Source organism: Pararge aegeria, chromosome 17 (assembly GCF_905163445.1).
Source record: "Pararge aegeria chromosome 17, ilParAegt1.1, whole genome shotgun sequence".
Taxonomy (NCBI): Eukaryota; Metazoa; Arthropoda; class Insecta; order Lepidoptera; family Nymphalidae; genus Pararge; species Pararge aegeria.
In genome coordinates, this window is record NC_053196.1 from 12,757,993 (window position 1) to 12,784,258 (window position 26,266).

The 26,266-nt window shown below is 35.4% G+C and overlaps 2 protein-coding genes across 2 annotated transcripts; one reads left to right on the forward strand and one right to left on the reverse strand.

The window, feature by feature from the left end:
* Positions 1-6,239: 6,239 nt before the first annotated feature.
* LOC120630960 lies at positions 6,240-14,412 on the reverse strand. The gene is made up of 4 exons (XM_039900331.1): positions 14,289-14,412; positions 10,247-10,399; positions 8,005-8,094; positions 6,240-6,802 (listed from the first exon to the last, which is right to left on the reverse strand). The coding sequence occupies exons 1-4, from the start codon at positions 14,410-14,412 to the stop codon at positions 6,636-6,638; spliced, it is 534 nt and encodes a 177-aa protein (XP_039756265.1). The 3' UTR covers positions 6,240-6,635.
* An 846-nt stretch (positions 14,413-15,258) lies between these two features.
* Positions 15,259-19,514, forward strand: LOC120631311 (UPF0047 protein YjbQ). Its single transcript, XM_039900814.1, has 4 exons — positions 15,259-15,602; positions 15,806-15,942; positions 17,898-18,026; positions 18,632-19,514. Exons 1-4 carry the CDS (start codon positions 15,446-15,448, stop codon positions 18,704-18,706), a joined length of 498 nt encoding a protein of 165 aa, XP_039756748.1. The 5' UTR covers positions 15,259-15,445; the 3' UTR covers positions 18,707-19,514.
* The last annotated feature ends 6,752 nt before the right edge of the window (positions 19,515-26,266 follow it).

Genomic DNA, 26,266 nt, shown 5'->3' on the forward strand with positions numbered 1-26,266 from the left:
CCATGTGCTCGGCTTTTCATATAGCTCTAATAGCGCGGCCAGTGATTTACTTAATCTTATCAGACCAGTGACGAGATGATTTCTTACTCTCCAACGATCCCTACTACTATGAACTTTTTGTCCAGCAACTGAGATACAGAATAGGCCATTCTGTATCTCAGTTTACATCAAATTACGCTACTCACTTTGGAAAGTTGCCAAAAAATACATTATGTAATTGTATCGGCCAACCAATCTGAAATGAAGCACTGTTGGAAACTTGGGTTTCAGAATGGAAAATATGTAACAAAATCCAGGATCGCCCTTTAGGATACTGGACAAGCGTCGGGCAATATGATCAAGATATGATGATGTAACAGGTTCCTATTATGTACACTTTTGTTTGGACCACTCTGGTGTCCGTCGGAGCGTGTTTACTTGTTTAGCTTACGTAATTTGTTGATATAAGTTATTCAATTAACGATCCTCATGTAGGGTAACCATGTATTATAAAATTCTTAGTATACTTAGGCTGGTCGTAAATTAGACACGCAGGCTGTTGCAATAGGGTATGTGGCGTATTTTTTTTCAGTTAAATTATTGTAAGAAGTTATTATACCAGCGTTTAATTATTTCCGTGTTAATGGGAAACGCTTCCAAAAATTTTGAATTGTTTATATTTTTTTATTATTCAATTTATTTTTCGAGGCACGACTGACATTTACACAATGAACTGGCTGTTCCAATACGAATGACAGCTGATATTGTGTTACTATTTGAAGAGCAATATGTAAAACCCGAGTGTATCTGGAACTTTATAGTAACTAGTAAAATAGTATTATTCGTTATTTAAATTTTAGTTCTTTGGACACTCGTATTACAGCGTCAGACTTACAGCGCCCAAAATGGCGTCAATCATGGGTAAAAACCAAGTAACAGTGACCTGTCTAGTACACGCTTATTCTTATGTAAGTACTTAATCCAGATTTATTGTCTTGACTTTTAGAAAGCTAGTTATTCTAACGAATTAGTTTTTTTTTATTACAAATAGCGGTATCTTTTTTTATTACCAGTTACAACCCTGCAATAGTCGGTATTTTGAAACATACACGCTAACGCGCAGCACTAAGGTGGAATTTAACTTGACTGTACGATGTTTAGGTATACACAATTTCTGCATGAAAGGAGTGCACTTTCTATACTTTTTACTATTATTTATTCTGCTCTTTTTTTATATATAAATAGAGCAAAATAGCATTTAACCAAAATGGCGGAAATAAGATGATCAATGGATTATAGATTGTGGCTAGTTAGATTGATTATAATAATAAAAAATGTCTAAATACTGCTTTTGATTTGCAGTCCAAGATCACGAATTTGACTAATCCTATATGAGTAACTGATAACCATATTAATTTTACAGCCAATAACACATTGGCCCACGCCATTTTAATCTAGGTGGCGCCTCGCTTGTGATGAATCTAATACTAGGTGCGTTCCGTAACGCATATTTACATGTGTCATAGTCCTTGATCTGCAAAATTACTAAGCTCCGCGTTAGGAAGCCTCCTGTGTGTCTAATTACGTTCAGGCTTTTTGTTTCGGTTTTACAGACATGTAAAAATTGTAAATCCGCGATGAGACAGGTATTCATGCACAAACTTACGAATTATTCATTGTTTAATTTTAAAAACGCTCGTAAATTGTATTTAATTTAATAGCTATGCAATGCGAACAATAAAAAGAACGAATGAAAGGAAGGGTACAGTGGCTAAAAATGGCATGGCATCAAAACAATCTCTTATAATTCAGTTTGAAAGTCAACGTCTCTTCACAAACTTGCCGAATTGTAAGGTAATCGACTTATGTGCTCTATACTACAATATTTGTTATCATCTGTCTGATTATATATTTTATTTTCGAATTTTCATAATTACTCGAAACGTTAAGTAGGTACCAATGATATTTTGTGGATACCATGCCCTATTTTATGCCTACCCTTCAAATAAAATAGCTATTTATGCGGAAAGTCGGAACAGTTGCAAATAATAAATAGACTAAGGTATATATATAGAAATAATAATATATCGTGCTATCTTAGAAGACAGCTAAGTAAAGGGCATTTCAAATAAATGGCCTTTTCGAAAAGCAGTATAGTTTTAATAGATTTGTTACTTTCTGACTTGCCGCATACAAAATTTTGCGTAAGAGATGCTTTGAAAATTCACTTTAGAACACCAAATAGATGTAAATTATGTATAGTCGCCAACATAAACATTCGAATGAAATGTAAAATATTGGTATAGTGTAAGTCTGTGTCTGAATTCTCGTGGCGTTATTAAATTTAAAAAAAGCGTTGTTAATGCCATTCAGTTTAAACAAATATCGTGTGCCACAGAAAACTAATTAAAAAACCTTTTAATCATCTTTCGTCAGATTGTAGATTTTCAAAGTGACTCTCGCACGAAGTGTATTATGTTTTTAGGTAGGTCCCATTCAATTATTAATATGTAAGTAAAATTGTATAAACTCTACACATTCTTCCATAGACGAGGGTGACTCGACATATAAATGGCCTTATGTTAAGGGAAAAGGTTTTAATTTCAGTTCCGATAACCGCTGTGGTTTCGATTGGATAGTGTCGCTAGTGTAGATCTCGGTTTACGCCACGGAAGTTGGAAAATGATTATAACTAAATACTTTCGTGATACGTTACGTATCGATTGTTTATGTGCGATTCGCTACTTAATATTCCATTTGCATTTATTTATTATTATCGATTCTTCAAAACGCGTGCGGAATAGGAAAATAATATTAAAAAAGTATATCTGATTTACGCTTACAAATAGTTTGCTGTGTCACTCGCACATAGGCGGTCAGTGGCTATCAAATGTAAGTGTGGAGCAGAGACAAACATGTAGTTTTTTATGATTTTATCTATTTCGGACGCAGTGTATAGACTAGAGCACGCTTGTTATTAAAATGTGTCAAATACATTTATTGGTGGTTTTACAAGTTACTAAATTTATAAAGAAAATCAACACAAATAACAGATAAATGTAAAGATAAAACTAAAAAAAGTTATGAAAAATGTCTGTTCACTGAAGTGATAACTGTTATAATCAATTTGCTCAAATATTTAAAAAAAAAAAGCGAAATCAGATGAAAACTTTAGCCATAAACATGATATAAATATTTAAATAATACCTACTGTAATAAATTAAAATATGCTATGTAAAATAATGTCCTATAAAAGCTAGTGCTCATAAGATGCCGCACCGCAACGGAAAGTATGTCGTATATTTGCTATGCGACACTAAATTGTCTAAACCAATTTAATAACATACTATCATTCAGACCTGGACGTCTATGCTAGACGATTCAAATATTGTCTCGAAGGCATTTTTGACTGTACATTCCATTTAGTGAGCGACAATTTCGTCCATATTTGTGCTACAGCAAAAACCGACCGATCACTAACGCGGTCGCGAAACTGACCTGCCGCTTTGTTCCCCTCAGTGTAAGAGCATCAATCATGCGGTATAGTGGATTTTACACCCTGCCACTATACAACGTTATCCAAACATAACGAGTCAGGGATTTACGGGCTCCACTGGAACCGTGAAACCAGTCAAGGGTGTGTTTTCTGTCGCTTTGAGTTTTTGTTAATCGATTTTTCAATTTTAATTTCATCGACGGAAATCTGATGAACTCAACCCTGACGACCCCAACTTTTAATAGCCCATACATCAAATATTTACTGTAAGTCACGATGTTTTAACAGTTTATGTGGAAATATGTTGCGGTGCGACCCTCTGTTGTGTACATAGTTTTAAGGTGTATATTGCATTGAAAGTTAAATGTAAATTGAACTTTAGAACAGAGGTATTAGCGGTAAAGGAAATGATATTAAGGCAATTAGTCGAGTCATGGACTGAATTTTTTTTTAGTATATTATCGCCGGAAGAAATAACAAGGGATTCGCAAATAAAAGTATCGACACTTAAAAATTTAAAATTTAATATTCAAATTTAGCATGCTCTGTAGAAAAGTGGTATCCAAGCTACGTTTGTTAAAATGAATAACAAATGTCTGTCTGTATATCTGTCAATCTATTTAACGTTTACCAATCACGACGATACGGTTAAGTTATAACCAAACCCATAAAAAAGAGAGTTAATCTCTCTAACGCCTATGTAAAGTAGTTTAAAGCACAGATATACCTTAGCCTTTAGAGTAACAAAGTTAACAAAGTCACTGTGGTAGTAATGTATCTGTTAAATTTGTATAGAGGTGTCAAACTTTGACGTTCAGTTCTCCCTTATAACGAAATGACAGATAAACAAGCGTTAATCTGTCACGTGGATGTGATATTTATTTAAATCTCAGAGTAATGGAGCTTTACACTAAGCCTAAAGGTTACATATTCAAAATTTCATTATTTTCACCGATCAAAAATCAATCGTTAACACACGCAAACAACATAGTCTCCAGCACCGACGCAATGTTGCCTGTTTATCGGTTTTTTACCGGATATACTTCGGTGAGTGTGCCCAGGAACTATACAATCTTGTTCCTCCTTCCTCGTTCTACCACACAACAGCGAGACACCGCGAGCGGTGGCATCCTTATGTGGTTGATATTCCATCGACACGCACGAAACGTTTTTATCCACGTTTCTGATACGTACCGCTAAGATGTGGAACACCCTCCCGGCAACTGTGTTTTCTGCCACCACGTATAATTTGAGTACCTTCAAGGCTAGAGTGAATAGGCAAGCGTGCTCCAACCTAGACCTCATCATTGCTTTCTAACGGGCACGTTAAGCGCTGGCCTATCGTTAATAAAAAAAAAAGGCAGAAGCCTTCTCCGTCTACAAAACATTGGAGAAGTACCTTGTGCCCAGAGTTGGTCCACATAAAAGCCATACACAGAAGGCTACATCTGTAAGTTAGCTCCATACATAATTCACCTAGAGGTTAACCATTCTCCAACGTAACGTGTGGTAATTTAAATTGAAGAATATATTTCTATCACAAATCTGACCTCTACATGTTTCAGAACTAAAGCAACGCGTATGAAATCGATGACAGCATTCGCAATCACTATCGTTCTGATTCTGTTGTATACAAATTTCTAGACAAAACTACAATGACAGAAGTAGTGCTATCCTTGTCACATTGTCTTGTGTTGGATAGATCTACTTTAAGACTTGCCTTATGAAAAGTAAGCTTAATTTGCTATACTCCGCGAACAGCAGGAGAATCTGTATGGTGTAATTTATAATTTCTTCAATCCGTATCCTCCACACCAAACAGATCCTCGGCAATGTACCCTCTACGCACGTTTCGCTTCGAAACCGGGACATCCTCAGGAGATGTTGACTTTAGATTGAATAATTGTTAAGTCAAACAATTATTCTTAATAATTATTCATTGTAAAGTCAACATCTCCTGAGGATGCTCCGGTTTCGCTTTATTTTCATAATATGTTATGGATTTCCGCAAAGTAACGCCTGCTTCTATCCAATATTTAAGAATTGCCATTTTAGTTAAATTTAGATACATTCAACAAAATTATACCCAGTATTGTACATCGAGTTGAAGCAGAGAGACTTGCTAACATAGGTTATAAAAGTGTTGGTACTTTATTGCGGATTGCGGGAAATAACTAATTAACAAAGTCACTAATTAATATAGAAGATAAATGTGACAAACTAATTTACATGACAGGCTCGGAGGCGGAACGTTGTTCATTTAGAAAAACGATATGAGCGTGTAGAAACAATTTATATCTATTTAAAATAAAATTGTAGCTAACTTGAATTTTATGTAATTTTTTATTTGCAAGGATGTATTATTTATGTATCATAAAAGTGTAAGTTGCTTTAAAGTTATCGCTTACGATTTGATCATTGTTTATTTTTAACTGTCAGTTAAGTGTAACAGGAGATTATGTAAACAAGCAGATTACTGAAGTTATTTGTGAATATGTAATTATTCTTGTGATCTAAAATCCGTTTATACTGTATTTTTTATTTTCTAGATTAAAGAAAACATCTTACTGCAAGGTTTCCTTTTTATTTGTGTTTATAATTTTTTATTTATGACAGATAGGCCTTCAAACTTGATGAAAAGCAATTGTGATGTCTAGGATAGAGTGATCTCGCTTAGAAAATGTCTAAATCAACAAAATAACAATTTCATATGCACTACAATAAGTGTATTTAATTCACTTTTACTCGTAGGTAAAAGATTCAAAGCTTTAAAAATATCTCAATATTGAAAAACTTTAGTTCGACAACTTTTCCCTGAGATCAATAGGTACCTACTTACCGTACTTCAAGAGAAATAACTAGTTTTTTTCAGGAAATACGCGGTGTCTACCATAAATTATGTTTTCAAGTTAAAATGGTAGACACGGAATTATGTGACAACAAAAAAGGTTCTACGGTATTAGATAGTATGAAAAAAAATTACGCACTTGTCGTACTACGTCTTTGCAGTTTGGGTCGGCATTTTTTTTATATGTTTACATTTACATCTATCACCCTACGGATAGTTAGAAGGTATGTAAATCTATATTCTAGCCAGAAATTGTAGATACAATCTTTAAGCGGAAAGCGTGTTTCTCTAAACAAGTCTAAGTAACTTTGCTTAAAAATCCATCTTATTATCTGAAGTGGTCGGTGAAGTGGGCGACTTTGGTTGGCCAAGTTTCGTCAAATTGGCCACTTTGGTAGCGTACTTAGCGAAGTTTAGCCCAGATGCTTGCGGCTCCGGCTTCTGTCCTCCATCGGGCTGGAAGGAAGCTTCTAGTGAGCCTGAAAAAGAAGTTTATTTTATTCTTATTTTACTTTCCGTAAGACTTAAAAGTTGTTTGCCGTGTTGTGACGGCAAGTTAGTCAGTTGTCAACACCGCCGAATTCGCGCAGATAATCGCAGTACTTAGCAGCGTCCTCTGCTACTGCGATCCCCAACTAATCTGCCCAGAGTGGTGATTATGAGAAAACCTCTGTTAAGGTTATTGATTGCTAGATACTACGAGCTAGCCCTTAGGACCTTACGTGGTGGTAAGGGATAATGATTCATGGGGCAAAGCAGCAAAGCACTAAATCGCTTAGCGGCACGTATTAGTAGGTAGGTCCAACTAGCCAAAAAAACTGAAAAACACGCTTGGTAAACCAAACTGAGGTAGAGATCTACCTTTTAGTTTAGTTTATTTATAAAAGCGTTTATTTTAATTTTTTCACCGTTCACCATAAAATTGTTTTGTAAGTATAAGAGAGCCTTATCGAATATAGATAAAAGTTATATAAATAAACCAAAAATCTTATTTTGCAAAGGAACCTGACAGAACCTCCTTTCTTTGAAGTCGGTTCAAACAGCGCTTTCGTAGTAGCAACAGCATTCTTGTTAGTAACACTTAAAGTTTAAACACCTTATATTGAAACCTCTCCTATAAAAAGTGTAGCAAAATATAATACTTAATATTTATTTTACTGTCTCGGAGAGCCTACATCTGTACTTATTATAATTCTGTAACTGGACGATTTCTGTACATTTAATATATAATTAATGAAAATTATGACGTATTTTGACGTTTTGTATGCTTTATAATCGATACTGAGTCCAAAACATTTTTTTATGGATGGATATTATAGGATGCATTTTTTTATGGATGGATATTATAGGATGCATTTTTTTATGGATGGATATTATAGGATGCATTTTTTTATGGATGGATATTATAGGATGCATTTTTTTATGGATGGATATTATAGGATGCATTTTTTTATGGTTGGATATTATAGGATGCATTTTTTTATGGATGGATATTATAGGATGCATTTTTTTATGGATGGATATTATATGTATGTATGAACTAAAATACCAAGTTAAATAATAGTAGGTACATAGCTAGCCAAGATGGTAATGTTGTTAGCATCAGATATATTCTAACTTCTCGATTGACTCATACGCGGACGAAGTCGCGAGGGACCGCTAGTCTTACATAAGTACTTACTTTGTTGTGGCGACATGATGGAGCTAGGCTGGGATTGCTGCTGATTCTCGCACTCCATTGGCTTGGTCTTCTCATTCAGCAGCACCAAAGCTGACAAAACAACTTCCTCAATTAATTGATTTTATCTAAGTACTTATTCTGCGTCTTAGAATTTATATGAATAGTCATGGATACTAGCAAGTATATTTTCCAGGGCCGTATTCAGCGTTTGTGCGTTGGAAATAGTGCATTCCAATTTTGTAACTCAAAACAACTGTTAAAGTTTTTCTTCATTCAATGGATTAGTAAATGGTACCTAAATTGGTTTTACGAATGTACCTAACTTTTAGGACCCTGGCATTTCTAATTAAAATCGGAAATCGAATTTTAGCCTTGCTACTTATTGTAAATGCGAATAGTCTATTCTAAGTAAGTATAGTCTAAGTCTAACTCACTTCTTGACGTGTTTTTTTATATAAAAGCAAATTCACTTTAAACTGTCCTACCGTCCCTAACAGGTTAGCCCGCTTACTCTTACCAATTGATAGAAACCGGTAAGGAGTATAGGTATAATATGACTATTATAAATATAACCCTAACAGGTTAGCCCGCTACCATCTTAAACTGCATCATCACTTACCAATTGATTACTTGGTGGTACCTCTTTGTCAGGAAGTTGCTAACTGGCCACGGCGGAAGCCCCCCACAACTCCAGACTAGAGAAAATACAATAAATGCCCCTGGCGGCGGTCGAACCCGCGACCTCCACGGTGGCAACTAGCAAACTGATCAAAGCTCGTTCGTCGGTCGTTAGTCGTTCTTTTTTTCACTAAAAGTAAAACCGGGTAATTCAATCTAAGACCATAGCGGGTTGACCTGTTAGGGGTAAGAATGTTTATTGGCACGTCGGTTTTTAAACCTAAAAACTTCACGGTCTCATAAATGATGTCTATAAAGCGCTATTCTGTTATTACACTGATTGACTAACTGATTATTTTTTAAATTATGGATTATTCTGAAACTAACCAGGTGATTCGTACCAAACCTTTAAATTAACAAGAAAAAGCACAAGAAGTGTACACTGCACAAGGACAACTTATCTCAAAAGAGATTTCTTCCCGAAGCCTTCGGTTTATCATCAAATTAAGCTTAATTTTACCTCTATCCAATATATTATATCTCCTGATACCTGAGAGTGTTTTGTCCTTTCAGGTAGCATTTGCAGCCAGCCTGAGGCAGAGCTTGTTCATAATCTTAGTTATTTTTCCTAATTGTATAGAATAATATCAGTTTTAAGGAGCTCAATACCTACTTGCTCCACCCTGACGTACTAGGGTGGGTAAAACGCACCGATAAGATTTACCTGCTGGCGCCCCTGTTGTCTTTTCCTAGATAACTTTTCTTGATAACGTCTTCTTAAACAGACGTTGATTGATTCAAATGTTTATTTTGACAATACAAATAACATACGCAGGGGGAAGCTATAAATAGGTAGGTATAATATATCTTTTCCAGATCGAAAGCTTAAGTAAAGTTGCGTTACTGTAACGGACAGACAAAGTAACACTCGAAGATGAGTTTTTACTGTTTCGTTTAGAAACCTTAAAAAATTTACACACTTGGCCACCTTAATAATCACTATGAAACTAAAAAGCCTCAAATTATAAATTTTCTTTTCTCCAATCACTTACTTAAGTATGCCTAAGTCGATGAACTTAAAAAGAAAGTGTTGATCGAGACTTTTTCGTATAACAAAGACAGTCTCGATGGCTCTCACTTGACACTGAGCTAATTCCTCGTGTCAAAAGACAACGATCTAGCACGTCTAACAAAGGGTCGGCACCGGTACTCGGTAGACTCACCTTTCAGATCTCCGCGAAAAAATAAACGAGAACCGACTTGAAAATGCTGAATGCCACGAATTTGTCGACAACATATTTGTTAATTTACTATAATTAGGTGCATGAAAAGTTTTTAAAAATACAATATTCTTTTTGCATTTTGTTTTTCACTCCGGCAGAACAAAGAAGGACGTCGTCGACGTTCGTCTGCTTAAATAGTTTGTAGTAATTACACAACTTTGGAAACTATATGAAAATAAATAAAAAACACATCGCCCCAGTTTTGTTTTACAGCTTATTGAGGGGGAGTTCAATCTTATGTCTAAAAAGCAGTCGGACGATTTTGGTGCGATAAAGGTCATTCAGCAAAAAAAGAAATAAGTTTATTTTAAGAACTTAATATGTTCTACGTTTAAAATTACCATCTTTGAGGGAAATGGTGTCCATTTTGGAATCTTGAATGGTTTCGAGCTCATGCCGGAACTTAGTCGTGATCTTCCGCCGCTTGTAGTCGGCTTCGATCTGCTGCTTCGTGCGCGGGATGCGGAAACGGAAACAGCAGCAAACCATCACGACTGTATAATTAAAAAAAACTGGGTTTGTGGCTTACTACCATCGCTTAAATCAGTAAGTTTTTTTTACAATAGGATAGTCTTAGTTTTATACGACCTCCCTGGCGCAGTGATAAGCGCTGGGGTGTCAAGTGGAAGGTCCCGGGTTCGAAATTTGGGAATTTATAATTTCCGAATTTACTCTGGTCTGGTCTGTTAGGAGTCTTCGGCCGTAGCCACCCTGCCGACAGAGACGTGCCGCTAAGCGATTTAGCGTTCCGGTGCGATGTCGCGTAGAAACCGATGAGGGGTTAATATAACTGCCATCCTCCTAACAGGTTAGCCTTAGCCCGTTACCATTTTAGCCTGCATCTTCATTTACCAGCAGGTTGGATTGCAGTCAAGGTCTTACTTTTAATGGAATAAACAATATAGTTAAACGAAAGGGATCCAACCCAGATTGACGTAGTTTTGAGAAATTTTACAAAGAAAAGTGAAAGAAAGTTTTACAAGTACGAGTACCTACGTCCTACCTAAGTCGGTAAACGTGGCATAAGGGCGGAATAGGTCGCAGTGTTTTTGCGGTATGCCATTGGAAAGGTTCTGTCAGTTAAAGTGTGATAACACTACACGTGACGTTATGCTACATTTGTTTGTAATTCCATAAAAGTCTCAGTTACCTAATAGTGCAGTGTCTACATTATTAGCATTTTGAAATAACAAGTATGTGGTTGTGGGTTGTGTTAATTTGTGGTTTTTAATGATGATAATGAAAAAAATAAACTGAAATAGGATCACGTTTGATCCATGGATTCACGGAGTCGCACTGCCGCACCTCGAAGCCTGCCGGCCCGGGTCAGGGCCTTTTGGCCCTAGGGTAAATACGCCGATGTCTGTATGTACTTAAAGCAGATTCCACCGAGAAGAAGCCGGCAAGAAACTCAGCGATACAACCTTTTAAATAATCATATATTTAGGTATACCTTGTATAAAGCTGTGCCTAGCCACCGTACCTACCTATGCTCACGAATTTTAAAGTAGTCCACCAAACATCTATTACCTAACCTCGCCTTTACTGTTGACTCATTAACAATTAAAGCTTATTCCTAACTGGGGCAAATCGTACGCCTTGCAAAGTTGATCGCACATTACAGCATGCTTTTTTTATTTAATTTGAAATTCTTAATTTCCCGATAACAATTTTGTACCCGTAATACAAGCTACCGCTTAATCGGGGCTAGGTTGCGATGTATGTGGAATGTCATAGTATATTTATTATTTATTATTTAATTCTTAGTTCGAGAAAGTTTTCTAAGGCCAACTATAACTCATCGATGTGAGATTCAGTTTTTCACTGAAACTTTCAGGGAATCTCTGGATTGACCTGCCGAGTAATCCTGTAAAGTTTGGTGACGATCGGAGCACTCCTATTTTTGAACTGTCAAACTGTCAAATACAGCTTTTATTTACTATGATGATATTCTACTGTTGGGTGTAGTGTAGTGTAGTTCTATTGAGGTTATAATATGTATTTAATTTTGCCCAAACTTTGTGTAGATCTGATGAATGTGGTTGGAGATAGAGGACAGAACTCCTGAGCGGAATACTTCACTGTCATTGTACAGTCATGTTTCAGATTTTAGACTTTGACAATTGAAAGTGAAAAGTGACAAGAAAAATATGGCGCGTAACGAAAAAATGTCACGCGTAACCGAAAAATGTTACACTAAATTTTTTTCCAACCCCGATAAAGAAGTTTCACTTCAATAATGAGAACATTAAAGAAGCGCAAGTTGTTAATTTTCTAGGCATTACTTTAGACAACACTCTTTCCTGGATAATACATGTTGACAAAGTTAGTAAAAAAATTAACCAATATGTTTATGTCCTTAGGCGCCTTTTCAAAACAGTAGGTGAAGAGCTGCTATCATGGCATATCATGCATTCATCATTAAGATATGGGTTGGTCATATGGGGCAACTCGGTGGACATACAGCGTTTATTTATTGGACAGAAGAAGTGTATCAGGGCGGTTTGTGGAGCCAGTCCGTTAGATTCTTGTCGGCCTCTGTTTAAAAAATTTAAAATTCTCCCACTGCCATGCTTGTACATTTACGAGATAAGCCTATTTGTTCGAAAAAATATTACAAATCTTTTACAAAGAAAAGCCAGGTGGTAAATTTCAATACCAGGTATCCTAACAGCCATCTAAACAAACTCTTACTTCCCGTTTCAAAAACTGCTTCTTATCGCAAAAATTGTTATTGTATGTCTATTAAGATATACAATAACTTGCTTGATCAATTGAAAGAATTACCTTTTAATGCGTTCAAGAGAAAACTGCATAAATGGCTAGTTAGTAAGTGTTTTCACTCTCTAATTAAAGCACTATATAATTTATTTAATGAAATTTTATACTAATTAATATTTTATAATGATTTTACTATTTGACATAAAATTTTACTGACATATTAATACCGAATAAATTAGTTTACATATACATTTTATATGATTTATGTTGAACTTTTATGAATTAATTAATTTAATAATGAATTGTTATCATATGAAAATCTGTCATATTTTGCTACAGTTCATAAACAAAATAAACTAAAACATAACTAATTAAATATTAATTGTATTTATATAGCTTTAATGAAATTAATTGTGATTAATCAAATTCTGAATGTTTTTAATTATTTTTAAGTTAAGATTTGCATGCCTTTAAATGGGCTAAACATTGTTCTGTATAACTTTTTGTAACATCTATAATTTGACATGTTTTTTGCAAATAAATGATTATGATTATAAGAAACGGGTTGGTGCGGCAATAAAAAATTACTTGGAAATTTCTTGTAATTTATGTAAGAATAATAATATAATAAGTACATTTATAATAGTTTTATTGGAAAGGTTAGGAAATTGGCGGTTTCTACCCCCGTGCTTCGGACAGTAATTTAAGCCATACTTTTTCCAATCGGTGGGACTGATTGCTAATAAGTTTATGATGATGATGACACAGAATTAAGAACATACAGAAACCGTGTATACGACTAATTTTGAAGCATCAAAAACCAACCCATTGTAGAGTGGTTTCTCGAGCAAATGGTCACTTCATACCATTCAGCAGTTGAAAGTAATTAACCTCTAACGTTAACCATGGAATTGGAAAATGAGAAAAAGTTTGTGAGCTAGCAACTTTCGGCGGGTGTAAAGTGAGACGTGTGCGGGGCGTCACTGTTTTCGGACACAATGCACAGTTACGAAAATGGCTGAATGAGGATTCTGTATATTCTTAATTCTGTAGATGATGATAATAATCAGATATTTATTGTGCAAAACTTGGTAAGTACTTCCAATGTTTTATTCAGTTCAAAAAATTGCGAGGCTTGTTGGTAAGGGGCCAAAAATTCGAAATATCTTCAACTCAACTAGGATATTACATAACTTTTTCGAGTGATGATCATGAAGACCAAAGGACCCCTTGAGTTAAGGTGCTTCGGGACGCTGCCCCGCCAACGGTAGTAACACCACCGTTGGTGACGCTGTTACGTTACGGTTACCCCATTGGCGTGCATATAGGGTATGCACAGGGTATGCATATGATATAAAATGAAGAAAATCGCCCGTATGAGTTATAGGTAAATACTTAATATATAATAGGTAGGATTTTTATAACTCTTACAAAGTCTCTCCTTAAGTTTTTTAAAACTCGTACTGGAGATTTCATTTTATATACCTAATCTGCATACCCTCAATGCACGCCACTGTACGACCCTTAATGTTGGTTATCAGTCAATTTCGATCCGAAACGACAACAAACTGGGATTAAACCTTGGTCTTCGTCAAAAACGCTAACCACTAAACCACCGAGGCAGTAAAAACTAAATATCTCATAAAAAAATTGATTACTTACTCAAAGAAGTGACACCGGCTAAGCAAAGGAACATTATTTGCCAAACTCGTAATTCCCCTACTATTGTCTTTTCAAGCCATTCAGGCTCCGCTGAATTTTTTATTACATCCATTATGGGATCCATTAAACAGCCGTATGTAGGTATATATACCTACTATTACTGGGTAGTGTATTGTATAACCTTTTATAATACAAGTAGGTAAGTTAAATAGGACAAAACGGACAATACGCGTCCGCAGAATAGTACAGTTGGTGTAAAAACTAATTGTTCCAATTTCGAGGAGTGGTTGATAGCCACACCTACACAATAGCATCAACCCTCGTCATTCGTCACATCCTGAAGTTTATTACAAAACAAACCATAGCTAGAACAATCATTGCATCTATTGTTTATTAATTTAAATACGTAGTTAGTTATAATTAATATGAAAATTAAACAAGTAATACATGTTCATAAAATAGATTGAGTTAAAGAGCGGGCGACGTGAGAATTAAAATTCATATCTCCCGCTCGAGATTAGCAGTGACTAGTGTTGCTATACGAAATTGTGACGTTTAATGAAGCCGAATGAACCCATAATTAAAACCTGCCATTCATGCCATCAAAAATACTTTATTTTCTCATGATCAATTTAAATGCACTTGTTTATTAAAAATGTCATGTTGTGTAAGCATTATTATAATTTATAAACCAGATTCACAATAAATAGAAATTTAGTTTGCTTGAAACCTCCGGTTTCTTTGGTTCACCATTAGAGGATTTGCCTTCAACGTTTGCTTTAAAAATTGAAAATTATTATATTAAACAGTGTTTGGTTAATTAAATTTAAAAGAGTTGAATACTCGTCCAAATACAGTAATTTATTTTTTTATTGTAAAGAAGTTATGAATGAACGAATGAATCCATTTTTTTTTTACTAATGACAACATATGGCCGATCGTTTTTCTCTTTCATTCAAAAGCTATTTCACTTTCCCGCAGAAAATAGGGTGTCGAATCTGTCTTATAACCTCCGCTAAATTTAATACAATTTAAAGATCGAAGATGTATCTTTTATGATAATTGTGGATTAATTCATATACAGATTGTTCAAAGTGATGTTGTGTAAGATCATTTGTGTTCTTGCGATAATTCTGTAGCGATTTAAAAAATTAAACATGGCCTCGAATCGAGGAATTCAGATTGGATCCGCGTGGTTTCAACGGAAGCTCAACTTGAGGCCGCAGCACCGAGGCGTGCACCTCGTCACAGAGGAGATCCTTAAGCAGGTGCCCGAGATGTCTCAGTTCGCGGTCGGTCTCTGCCACATCCAAAGTGAGTACCAGGGACCGCTCTTGCCACTTGCCGCCGATATAAGCTGTAAATTGCCTGCTATTAATGCAAACTGGTTTCAACCTCTAAATGTTTCTTTTCAATTAACGATTAAGAAATCGTTTAACATAATTTTGTCAAACGAAAAGTTCTCGGTACTATATTGAAGACAGCTGATCATTCTGATACATGATAAACACTTCCAGTAATGCACACATCGGCGAGCCTCGCGCTCAACGAGAGCTGGGATCCTGATGTCAGAGATGATATGGAAATGATGCTCAACAAAATTGTCCCAGAAGGATTACCTTACCGCCACTCGTGCGAAGGCCCTGACGACATGGTAAGGCTACACAAATTATACGCTAATATTAAGTAAGAACAACTCATTCTGAATTTAAAATATATTCTTGCCTATTTACTTTTCATTTGTTTGTGTTTGTCCAGTTTGACACAGATATTGCTTGTTTTGTTTGATTGTTGCCACAATTTTAAATGTCATTAAATACACCTATTATTGGAACTATTTCTCAATTTTTTTTTTTAGCATTACACTTTATTTAATATGTGTATCTTAGCAAACACATCTTGAAAATTATTGAACTTTAATGATGAAGTCTTACACCCCAGGCTTTAATATCAAACCTATTACAATATTACCTTTCCGCTATCAAAACTCATTACTGAGTCTTCAAAACTATAATACCTAGGTTGCTACTGACAAACCTGTGGTTTTAATAGTTGTTGCAATTTAAAGGATCTGTTGTGCTTTTTCACCTATTACCTATTTAATTTAATTTGGCAGGCAATCATTTGGTTGTCAAAATTTCAGTGCCTTGTGTTCAATTGGTTGCAAGAGTTCACAGTTTTGGTATTTGAAAAACTATAATAAATAATTTAAAATACTGGGGCAGCCATCTGATACCATGCTTACTGAATAAGGAAAAAAAATGCTAAAATTTTTCATCCCATGATACTTTGTACATCTATGATTTTTGATTTAACACTGCACTGCAAATATAGAGATATAAGTATAAGTAAACTGCAATAGTTAAACCATTTGTCATAATAGGTCACAATGCAGATAGAATATCTATATTTAATTAACATAATAGTGCTGAAAAATCAAGGCCAAAGCTAGAACTAGTAGGCATATAAAACTACTTGTTTAACTTGTGTAAACTTTGTATGTTATGTATTTATATTGTGAACTGACCTTGAGAGAATATAGTGATAACAGTTTGACTTTTTGACACTGTTATCTTTACAATTTGCAGTATTGCAGAATTTCACTTTATAGCTTCTTCTAATTAATGCAGCTTGATTGGTTATGTTAAACATCTGAATTTGAAATTCCAATTTTAAGTAGAACAGCATTATTGAAACAGTGTAAAGGTAGCTTTAATACTAGCAGTGCCTAGCTGTGTCACTTATATTTAATTCTTGAAAACTAAGGCTATAATATAATATTATGTAGCCTCAATAACCTTAGATTAAACTCATCATCATCATATAAACCCTATACCAGCGCACTACAGAGCTTGGGTTTCCTCCCACAATGAGAAGGGTTTAGGCTGTAGTCCACCAAGCTTGCCTGTTGCGGATTGTTGGACATTATGGAGATCTCTCAGGCACACATGTTTCCTGGCAATGTTTTCCTTCACCATTGAAGCTAGTGATATTTTAATTGCTAAAGGTGCACATAACTGAAGAGAAGTTAGAGGTTGCTGCTGGGATTTGAACTGACTATTACTGTTTCTTCAGATTAAAATAATATTGGCAAAATGATTTTTTAATAGAGACTATTATTTGAGATTTGCCTGTTCGAACATTGAAACAACATAGAGTATAGATGTTTTGAGATTACTTGCTGTGGTGCGGTAGACTTATTTAGGGTCCTCATGGTTTGATGTTTCAGTATCTCCCCTATGTAATAATAATAAAAAAAGTTTAATTAGCAACAATACTGCCTTATAGGCTTAATATTGGAAATTTATTAAAACCAAAGACATTTTTTAGGCAAGGAATATTTGCATAGGATGTGTTTCTGTACTTTTATAAAGGACACCACTGCACTTGTGTCAAGATACAGGGTATATTATGTACTTGTATTGTTACACAAAATTAATTAATTGTGGTGACAGTAGTAAACAAATATGGTGGATTATTATTATTATTATGATTAAACATGCTTAAAAGCATTGAGTACACAACATTTTTTCTAATAATATGAAACATGTTAATATCAAATAGAGTGTTATCTATACCTGTTCCTTATAATGTTTTTTATTTTAACAGCCTGCACATGTGAAAGCGTGCTTTCTCGGGTCTTCGCTGACTATCCCAATCACAGATGGAAAGTTAAACCTAGGAACTTGGCAAGGAGTATGGCTATGTGAACATAGGAATCACGCTGGAAGCCGAAAGGTATAATTTTTTGTTTTCTTTTGATCCTACATAGTTACAAATCCAGGTCTACTAGCATATAGTGTCCAATTATTGAGTAACCTATATGCAAACATCTTTATGTCTAAAATATTGAACATTGTGCTCTCTAAACTGAATCCTAAATTTCATCATAAGCACCAACAATATGTAAAAACATACATACCATTAAAAAGTAATTAAAAAAATATTATTCTCATTTTGCTTTTCATGAAATGAATTACAGATTTTGTGACTTGCAATAACATTTTCCAAATTGACCAAGTCAAATTAAGTATCAAATTAAATTCAATCTCATTTAATGTACAGCTGGGCAGGCCGGACAGGCCTTCTGTTTTATAGAGCTTAGACTCACCATATTGCCCTCTACAGGTTGGTGGACTAAAGAATTGCTAGATCATTCATATAATTTTTTTTATAAGTATAAAAAGTTTATATAAACGTGCAACTTGTATCCCTCACACCAGATTATTTATTACTTGGCAGAACCTGCAAAATGAATATTAATGTATAAGATACCTTAAAATGACCTATTAGTATTTCTTGCTGTATATAATATAATTTGAACAAATGTTAAATGTTATCAGGTGGTGGTGACCCTGTCGGGATGCCCACGAGATTCACCTCTGTCACCGGTATCAGCAGCGTCGTGTTCCAGTTAGGAGCGGGGGGGGGTCGCGACCCCCCGCACGCAGTCTCACTCGCGACCCTCCTCAAAGAGCGCCCGGAGGTAAACCCACCCCACCCCACTCACACCAAAAACAAGTTAGCAACAAAACCCTAGGCGATAGTTCTTACTCTTATCTTCAAACGACAATATGTACATAAGATAAATGTTTTTGTAACCTAAGACTGTTCAACCTATAGGAGTCATATACGAAGTCATAATATGGTTTAACTTTTATTTTAAAAATATCAATGAGTATGTAGGATTTTTTTTCTTAGATCTTTTTTTTTGAAATTTGTTCGGTTTCTCGATAAACATGTCCTATATTCAATGATAGCCCTTAATGTAAGTTTTCAAGTTAACCAATGTTGCAGTAGTATCACATTAATCAGTCTAATTTACATTTTTATATAAATTTAGCCTTTAAACACCATACACACTCAATTACTTGATTGATTCAAATGAAGATAGCATTGAAAATGTATTTGTGACATAAAGACAGTTTAAGTGGTATCGGTTCACTCGTTATTTAAACAACAATTTACTTTATTTTCCAGAATATAAAGCTCATTCATATTTCAATGATTTCGTTTAAGTTCAGTGCGAGTCAATATGGTGTGTAGGGAATTGTACGCTAAATTCATCACTTGAAGTAAGTCTTCAAGTGAAGAATTCTTATGAATACTTCTGATGAATGGACATTAATGCGAATACAAACAGATATGCATACCTATAAATACTTTCTGTGATTTATAGGTATTTAGCTAATTATTGATGAATAAATTAATTAGTTTAGAATTAACAAACACCCTTTTAATTTTATGTTTTGAACAAATAAAACTTTGGATATTCAGTAAATTTTTTTGGTATAGGACTATAAATATATTTAATTGATACAAAGTTCCTTCATGTAGAAAAAATTGACATCATAATGACTCCCATTGGTTGAATGCTCGATATATAACTCTGCATGGCAGTTTGAACAGAACCTTCAAAGCCACCTCGATTGATTTCATGTCGAGTGTAACTGAGAAAACACTGGGTAAACATGAACAACGTTTACTCAAACATTTTTATACTTAAAATAGAACTGAAATCTGCATATTTGCGGGTGGCCAATCGTTAGCCTGTAGTATAATGGTTTACTGTTCGCGTCACGAAACTTGAAAAACTAACTGTTGGAGTGAACGAATAATCAGTAAAAAGGGTATTTTTTTCTTACTTGCCTTATTCTGTAGACATTCTTTTAATACATTTTTAGTTTTGTATATATTAAAAATTAATAAAAACACTCATTCAAAAGTAAAGAAACATATTTCTACATTTATTCATATAAGGTATCGTAACGCACTTGTTTCCATATTTTAAAAAACATATTTTATACTAAAAATAAATGAAAAGATTGTTTAAATAGTAACGCAAGTAAAAAAATGTAACACCTATATTATCTATGGTTTTCAAATTTCGTGGCGTTTTACAAAAGATTGCTGGAGCATTCATATAGGAATTGATACTGGTTTCCCATTACTCGGATATTTCCGAACCTGTAGCGAAGTGCCATGCAAAGATAATGTCCTATAGATGTTATTAGTGTTCGACCGAATTTAGGCCACTTTAAGTATGATAGTTGACTATATTCGGTTTCCGCGGTAGATTTTTTCGAAGCCAAAAGGTTTTGTATTATATGAGATCGTGTTCATTAAGCTGTCATAGCTCAATTATAATGCGCAAAAAACTGTGAATTATCTACAGTTACAAAACAAAACAAAGGTTGTATAAAATTAATTGTTCTTGAAAAAACTCTTGGTTTGTCTTTTGGCCAAATGTGCTTTTAGCCATATGTGGTTTTGGCTAACTCGGTCGGACACTAGATGTAATTGTTCAGTCGATTAAAACTGAACCAATTTAATTTGTACATAAAAGTTATGTGCAACAATTTTAAAACGTATACATTAAGAAATAAATTGTTGTTTTGTTACGGCAACTTGTCGGTTTGTAAATAGTTCACGTGAACAGTGATGCTTTGTAGTTTCGGTTGTTGAAGGGACGATATAGCATCTATATTAGGCGTGGTTTATACAGAAGTGGCGAGGGGCGAAAACGTGGCACGCGTATATACTCCTCATAGACATTCAACGTGGCCTTACCTGTACTGCTAAGATGTTTTAAGTGTAGGTGCTTTAAAAATATAGGCGATACTTGTGACAAACGTCATCATATGTTTTATCCGAATTATACAGCTACTGAAAGAAAATACGTTTTATTTCATGTGTGTAAGTATTGTAAATATTGGAGTTGAATAGAGAAATGTTACGTGTAATATTTTATTTTATTCGAATTTTGTCGTGTCTCATACCATAACGTGCGTAAGTTAGATTTCTAGTTGCGTCTTGTGTATGAGTGAAAGTTCTAATTCATTAAAATGAAGCGCAAGCGCGTGCCATAGTGCCAATAATGATGGCGATAATCGGTGATCAAACGTCATAGGTATTATGTGTACTAACGTTAGGGGTACTTAGTTAAGACAATATATCGATCCATTACCGCCGACTAAGTGTAACCGATAAAACACTACCGTACTACTACTTAAATATTTTTTGTTACAGAAAAACATGCTGTTAAATTAAAATTTAAACTATTATATAAAATTTTAAATCAATGATTTAAAACTTCAATTTAACAGCACATTTATCTTCAAAAATATTGAAGAAAAAAACAACGGCTACGCTAAGTCGGCGGTAATGGGTCAATATGTCCGCACCGTTTTCGCCACCCGCATATAAACCGCTCCTAACCATTTCTAATCGTTATTACGTTAAGAGATACGAGAGTTTGGTCGTATTTATTTCTACTGCACGACTATTTTTCACTCTCACTCATTTTGATTCTTTCAACGCTCACCAGGGGTCACAATATTTTCACCACAATACGTTAGACGTTTATAAGTGATCGACACTCATCGACAACACCAAAACTTTGTACGTAATCGCACTGGTTAAAAATCAGCTGAGCGTAAGTTTTACGACCCAAATGTAGGATTGTATAGTTAAGTACGATAGACCTTCTTTCTCCGTGTTAGGTTAGAAATCTATTAACGGTTAGTATGTGAAAATATGTCCATAGCTTTAAATGTGTCGCGCCCGTTGTATCAACGGGTCCCTGTGGGGATGACAATGAGCTAACAAAATGTAACACTAGTTAGAGGTAGTATATCATTAACAGTTAAGGTCATTTAAGTGCCTCGGACTCATGGGGTGGTATGTATCATTCGAGAAACGTTTCGAGACGTATCCGGCGCTTCCACTTGCAATACACCGCTCACCTCTCATGCAATCGTCGGCTGCTCTGAGTGCCTAATGTGAATTTTCTATCTATGTTTACTTATGCGATAACGCCAAAATTAAGTACGATTTATATGGTATCAAGGGCGCGCCATCTATTTACAACATTGGGAAACTCTACTGTCATATTGATTTTCCTGCACACATTGAGCCATCAGGCCGTGATGATGGTGAGAGACCAGACGGATTGACGCTGGTTCTGGCACGCAACATTTGGCGTTTATACATTGGCTTCATCTCCGTACCGGGAGCCGCAGTTGAGATGGCTGAAAGTGGCAAAAGGCTTAAGAATGCCTCTCTAATAGATAGTTACATATTTGTTGCGTTTACCGTGGAGTCAAAGAGCATACACATGCTTGCGAGACATTAAACAGCGATTGCCTCTGGTGACAAGGGCTGGCTCATTATTAGCGCAAAGAATCAGCCTAGCTGTTCAGTGCGGAAATGCAGCCAGCGTTCTTGGTACCATTACACGCGGGTATGACATTACAGTGACAGTAATCAGTTTAGTTTTATTGTAACATTATCAATAAATAAAAAAAATACACTTTGAATAAGTAAACGTAGTGGATAGAAATTCTCACACTTGGCACTCCGGCTCGTAATTTCTGTTGACGCAATTTTCGCTTCTTTTACCATCGACAATATACACGCACTGGTTTTCGGGTAACGGGTCTTTGTAAATGAAATTTGTAATGTATGTGTAAAAGCGTATAATATGTCTTATGTATGTCTTCCTATGTAAGTACACCATCAGTACCCCTTAGCTTGCGAAATTGATAAGCCAGCAAGTCGATGGTGTAATAGTTAAACTAACAATAAGAGATAAAAAGATTTGATCCATCAAATTTTCTAGTAGTATTTTTGTAAAAAGAAGGATTTCTTAGAGCCAAAATCAATGAAATATCCAAAAACGTGATAGTCGTTATAAATCAGACCATACGAATTATACTCTTTAAACCAAAACAGCTTGTTTAACAAGTGGCATAAGGTCTATTTTAACTCTGAATTTATGTTTGGATACTATGCATCATCGCTCGCTGTTTAATCAGGTTCGAAGGGGTACAGGATTAGTGTTATAGGTATATTGGAATATGGTATAAGAGCCCCTAGTGTAACTTTTAACTTTAACGAACATGACAATGGCGTTACGTACAACTGTCATATTTGTATGGTATGTCACAGTGGTCTATGACCTTTGGTATTACATTTAAAATGATAGGCATGCGTTAACGCCGATGTGAAGTTAGTCTTGAAAGCTTACTCTAAAGGCACTATATGTATGTGAACGGTTTAGGTATACCAGCGTCACCTTATCCGGCCACGTCTATGTAATTAGCATATGAAATATGGTACGAACACGTATCCAGCACCCAATCTGACGTGCGACACCCACAACTCACCAACAACTTTGAATCCCAGACGAGCTGCGTCAATGATTCAGAAATACGCTGGTTAAATAAAACTACGACAAGTCAAACTGGAATGTGTACCTGGGTGACAAAAAAAATCAAACGCGCGGTAGGCTGTGATGTTGTCAATGTGTTCCTACAAAAATAATGATAAAAGGCTTCGATCGGACATGTCGAATAAATAATAGCCAATAAATAGAATAAATGGAATAATTGGTAGCGAATGTCTTTTTATATGGATTGAATGGTAGTGAGACTTAAATTAAGAGATATTCCATTATATGAATCAGTTCATATAATTTTTAAATACATTCCAGTTGCAAAACATCACTGGTCTTTATCACAGTGCTTCAAAGTGTTCTATTAGCATTTTTACACAGTAACGTTCCATCGAAGTTGCCGATATTGCACAATTAGACACAAAATATCTAGTTAGGAGTTAAAATTATAAAAAATAGAATACAAAGGTTAAGATCACTTTAGAGGTGCTGGCTGTGGGATTGTTTATTGAGTGCGCTAGGGGTCTCGGAACATAAAGAACACGCCTACTATTGGGTGCTTTGCAGGATGTTTGTAATATAAAAATGGCGCTGGCGCCAAAAGCCTGCACGGCTGGATGTATTTCCAAATTATCCATAATCAAAATGCAATCGGCCTGAAGTGCATTAAGATCGCACTGAAAGCTTTACAATAAAATTTCTGATGCTACTTCAGCGCTTGCAGCATATCTGAAAACGCTATTAGACGCGATTGTAAACCACTGTTGGCGGTCAATAGGACAAACGCTAAAATGTCCAAACAACCTGTCGTACAGTTCGCATAATGTAGGTTTGTTAGTCTTACCTGTCGCATACTCGTATGAACGGGCACGGGTCTCTCACAGTTAGAAGGGTTAGGCCATAGTCCACCACGCTGGCCCAGTGCGGATCGGTGGAGAGGACCTCCGCAAATACATTATTATCCTCAGACAATCAGTTTACTGCTGGACACGCGGTTCCATGTTAGTGATAATAACTTGGACTGACGGCTCCGATTTTATAACTCTGGGCTGGTAATGAATTGTCTAGATAGAAAATCCAAAACCCATTAATTTTTTTAAGAGATCTGCAGTACAAAATACTTATAACCGAACCAATGAACCAGCGAAGGATATAGTGACGTAAGTATGAGTGAACTTTGATCGTATTTGTGCATTCAGCCCACTCGATTATAATCTGGCCAGGTGGATGTTTTTGTCTAGACAGGTAATAAATACTCTTAAAAGGCCATTCTAACACGGCTGGTCTGTCACGGCTGATCTGTCACTACTATCAGCAGTGGCTCGCCGACACGTCCAATAACGTTTTTCCACTTTATAGGTACGAATTAGTGCTTAGGGAATAATACGCACAAGAACCATGGCCAGCGCCGCACTTAAGGTATGGGTTTCCTTGGTGCATATAAACGCAATACGCACTTTGCGTTTGGTGTGTGTTCTCGTGAGTCTAAACGCATAAAATAACTGCACTTGCATTTAATATTTTGTAAGGGACTGACAAGAGTTCCTAGTTTAACTTTTCAATTTAATAAACTTAATTCTGTAGTTAATTCTGTCAATTTTGTATGCAGCTGTCAAATTTTGTCGAGTTTGGCACAAATCTAACATTCATTTTGTAGAGGGAAGGAACTAGGTAAAATTGTTTATGCCGACAAAACAAAGCATTCCCACGGACCAAAAGAAACAAACCAAAAACCGTGATAGTCAGACAAATAAACACAGTGACTTTCTTATCTTTGCCAGCTTGCTGTCTATCCGATCCAAAGTATCTCAAGACAATACTAAAACACATATTTACTTCGAGGAAGTATAGAATGACGAGTTGGCCATTTTAAACGCACACCAAGCAATTTGCGTTTATGCGTTCCATGTATTCGTTGCGTTTGTTCGCTCCGAAGAGCCCCCAACCTTTAACTTTTTGATACCGCAATGTACAGCGTAGATGTCACAGACATACGAAGTTTTGTGCCATGGACAATGGTGCCAATTCCGTTGTACCCAAATGACTTTGTATAAAGAATATTAAGCTACTTTTTATATGGCAATAGTGCTTTGGTGAGATTTGAATCTATGACCTATCGAATAACACATCGCTTCCTAAACCTAAATGATTGAAAAGCGGAGTGTTATCCGATTCCAAGATTCCGGGATATTCCAATTTTTAAACAGGAAACATTTTAAACTATGGCGGTACTTTCAAAGCTTACTTAAGATAAAACTTTTGAACCCGCCAATTGATTTCAGTTTAGGATTGAGGACAGCTGAATTGACACCAATATAGATTTATTCCACATAGAGCTTATTAACTGTTTATATAAATAATGTTATAATTAAAAAGAGGTAGGTAGGGTTACGTTAATAGTATAACTTACTGGATGGAGGACTATTAATAATAAAAAGTCACTGGTGTAAATTCTGTTTATTATAACTGAAATTTGCGATTCGAGACATAATTAGATCCAATGTTACGGCAAAAGTGATATGAGTGTAATAATAAAGTATGTATTTTCTTGCCGATTACAAATGTTAATCAAATTCCGATTAATGTCAAGCGATGCAGCGGAATGATCTGCGACGCAAGTCATGTTTGCTAGTTAGCAAAGTTCTGTAGCGCATAAAACTTATCTACCTCTTTTTTTTTATTGTAACAGAATATTATTGTTGTTATAATATGGACACATGTAGCTCTATTTGAGCTTGAGCTCTCAAAAGGGACGTTAAAACGTTTGTCTGGAGGATAATTTAATATCATCCACGTAAATCGA

Excerpts from the sequence above, each read along its gene's own strand:
- LOC120630960 (XM_039900331.1), bottom strand. The coding sequence starts at position 14,412 with ATGGATCCCATAATGGATGTAATAAAAAATTCAGCGGAGCCTGAATGG. Across the intron at positions 8,095-10,246 it reads CACCATTTCCCTCAAAGATG|CTTTGGTGCTGCTGAATGAG; the intron begins GTAATTTTAAAC and ends TTGTTTTGTCAG. Across the intron at positions 6,803-8,004 it reads CATCATGTCGCCACAACAAA|GCTCACTAGAAGCTTCCTTC; the intron begins GTAAGTACTTAT and ends CTTCTTTTTCAG.
- LOC120631311 (XM_039900814.1), top strand. The coding sequence starts at position 15,446 with ATGGCCTCGAATCGAGGAATTCAGATTGGATCCGCGTGGTTTCAACGG. Across the intron at positions 15,943-17,897 it reads GCGAAGGCCCTGACGACATG|CCTGCACATGTGAAAGCGTG; the intron begins GTAAGGCTACAC and ends TTATTTTAACAG. Across the intron at positions 18,027-18,631 it reads ATCACGCTGGAAGCCGAAAG|GTGGTGGTGACCCTGTCGGG; the intron begins GTATAATTTTTT and ends AAATGTTATCAG.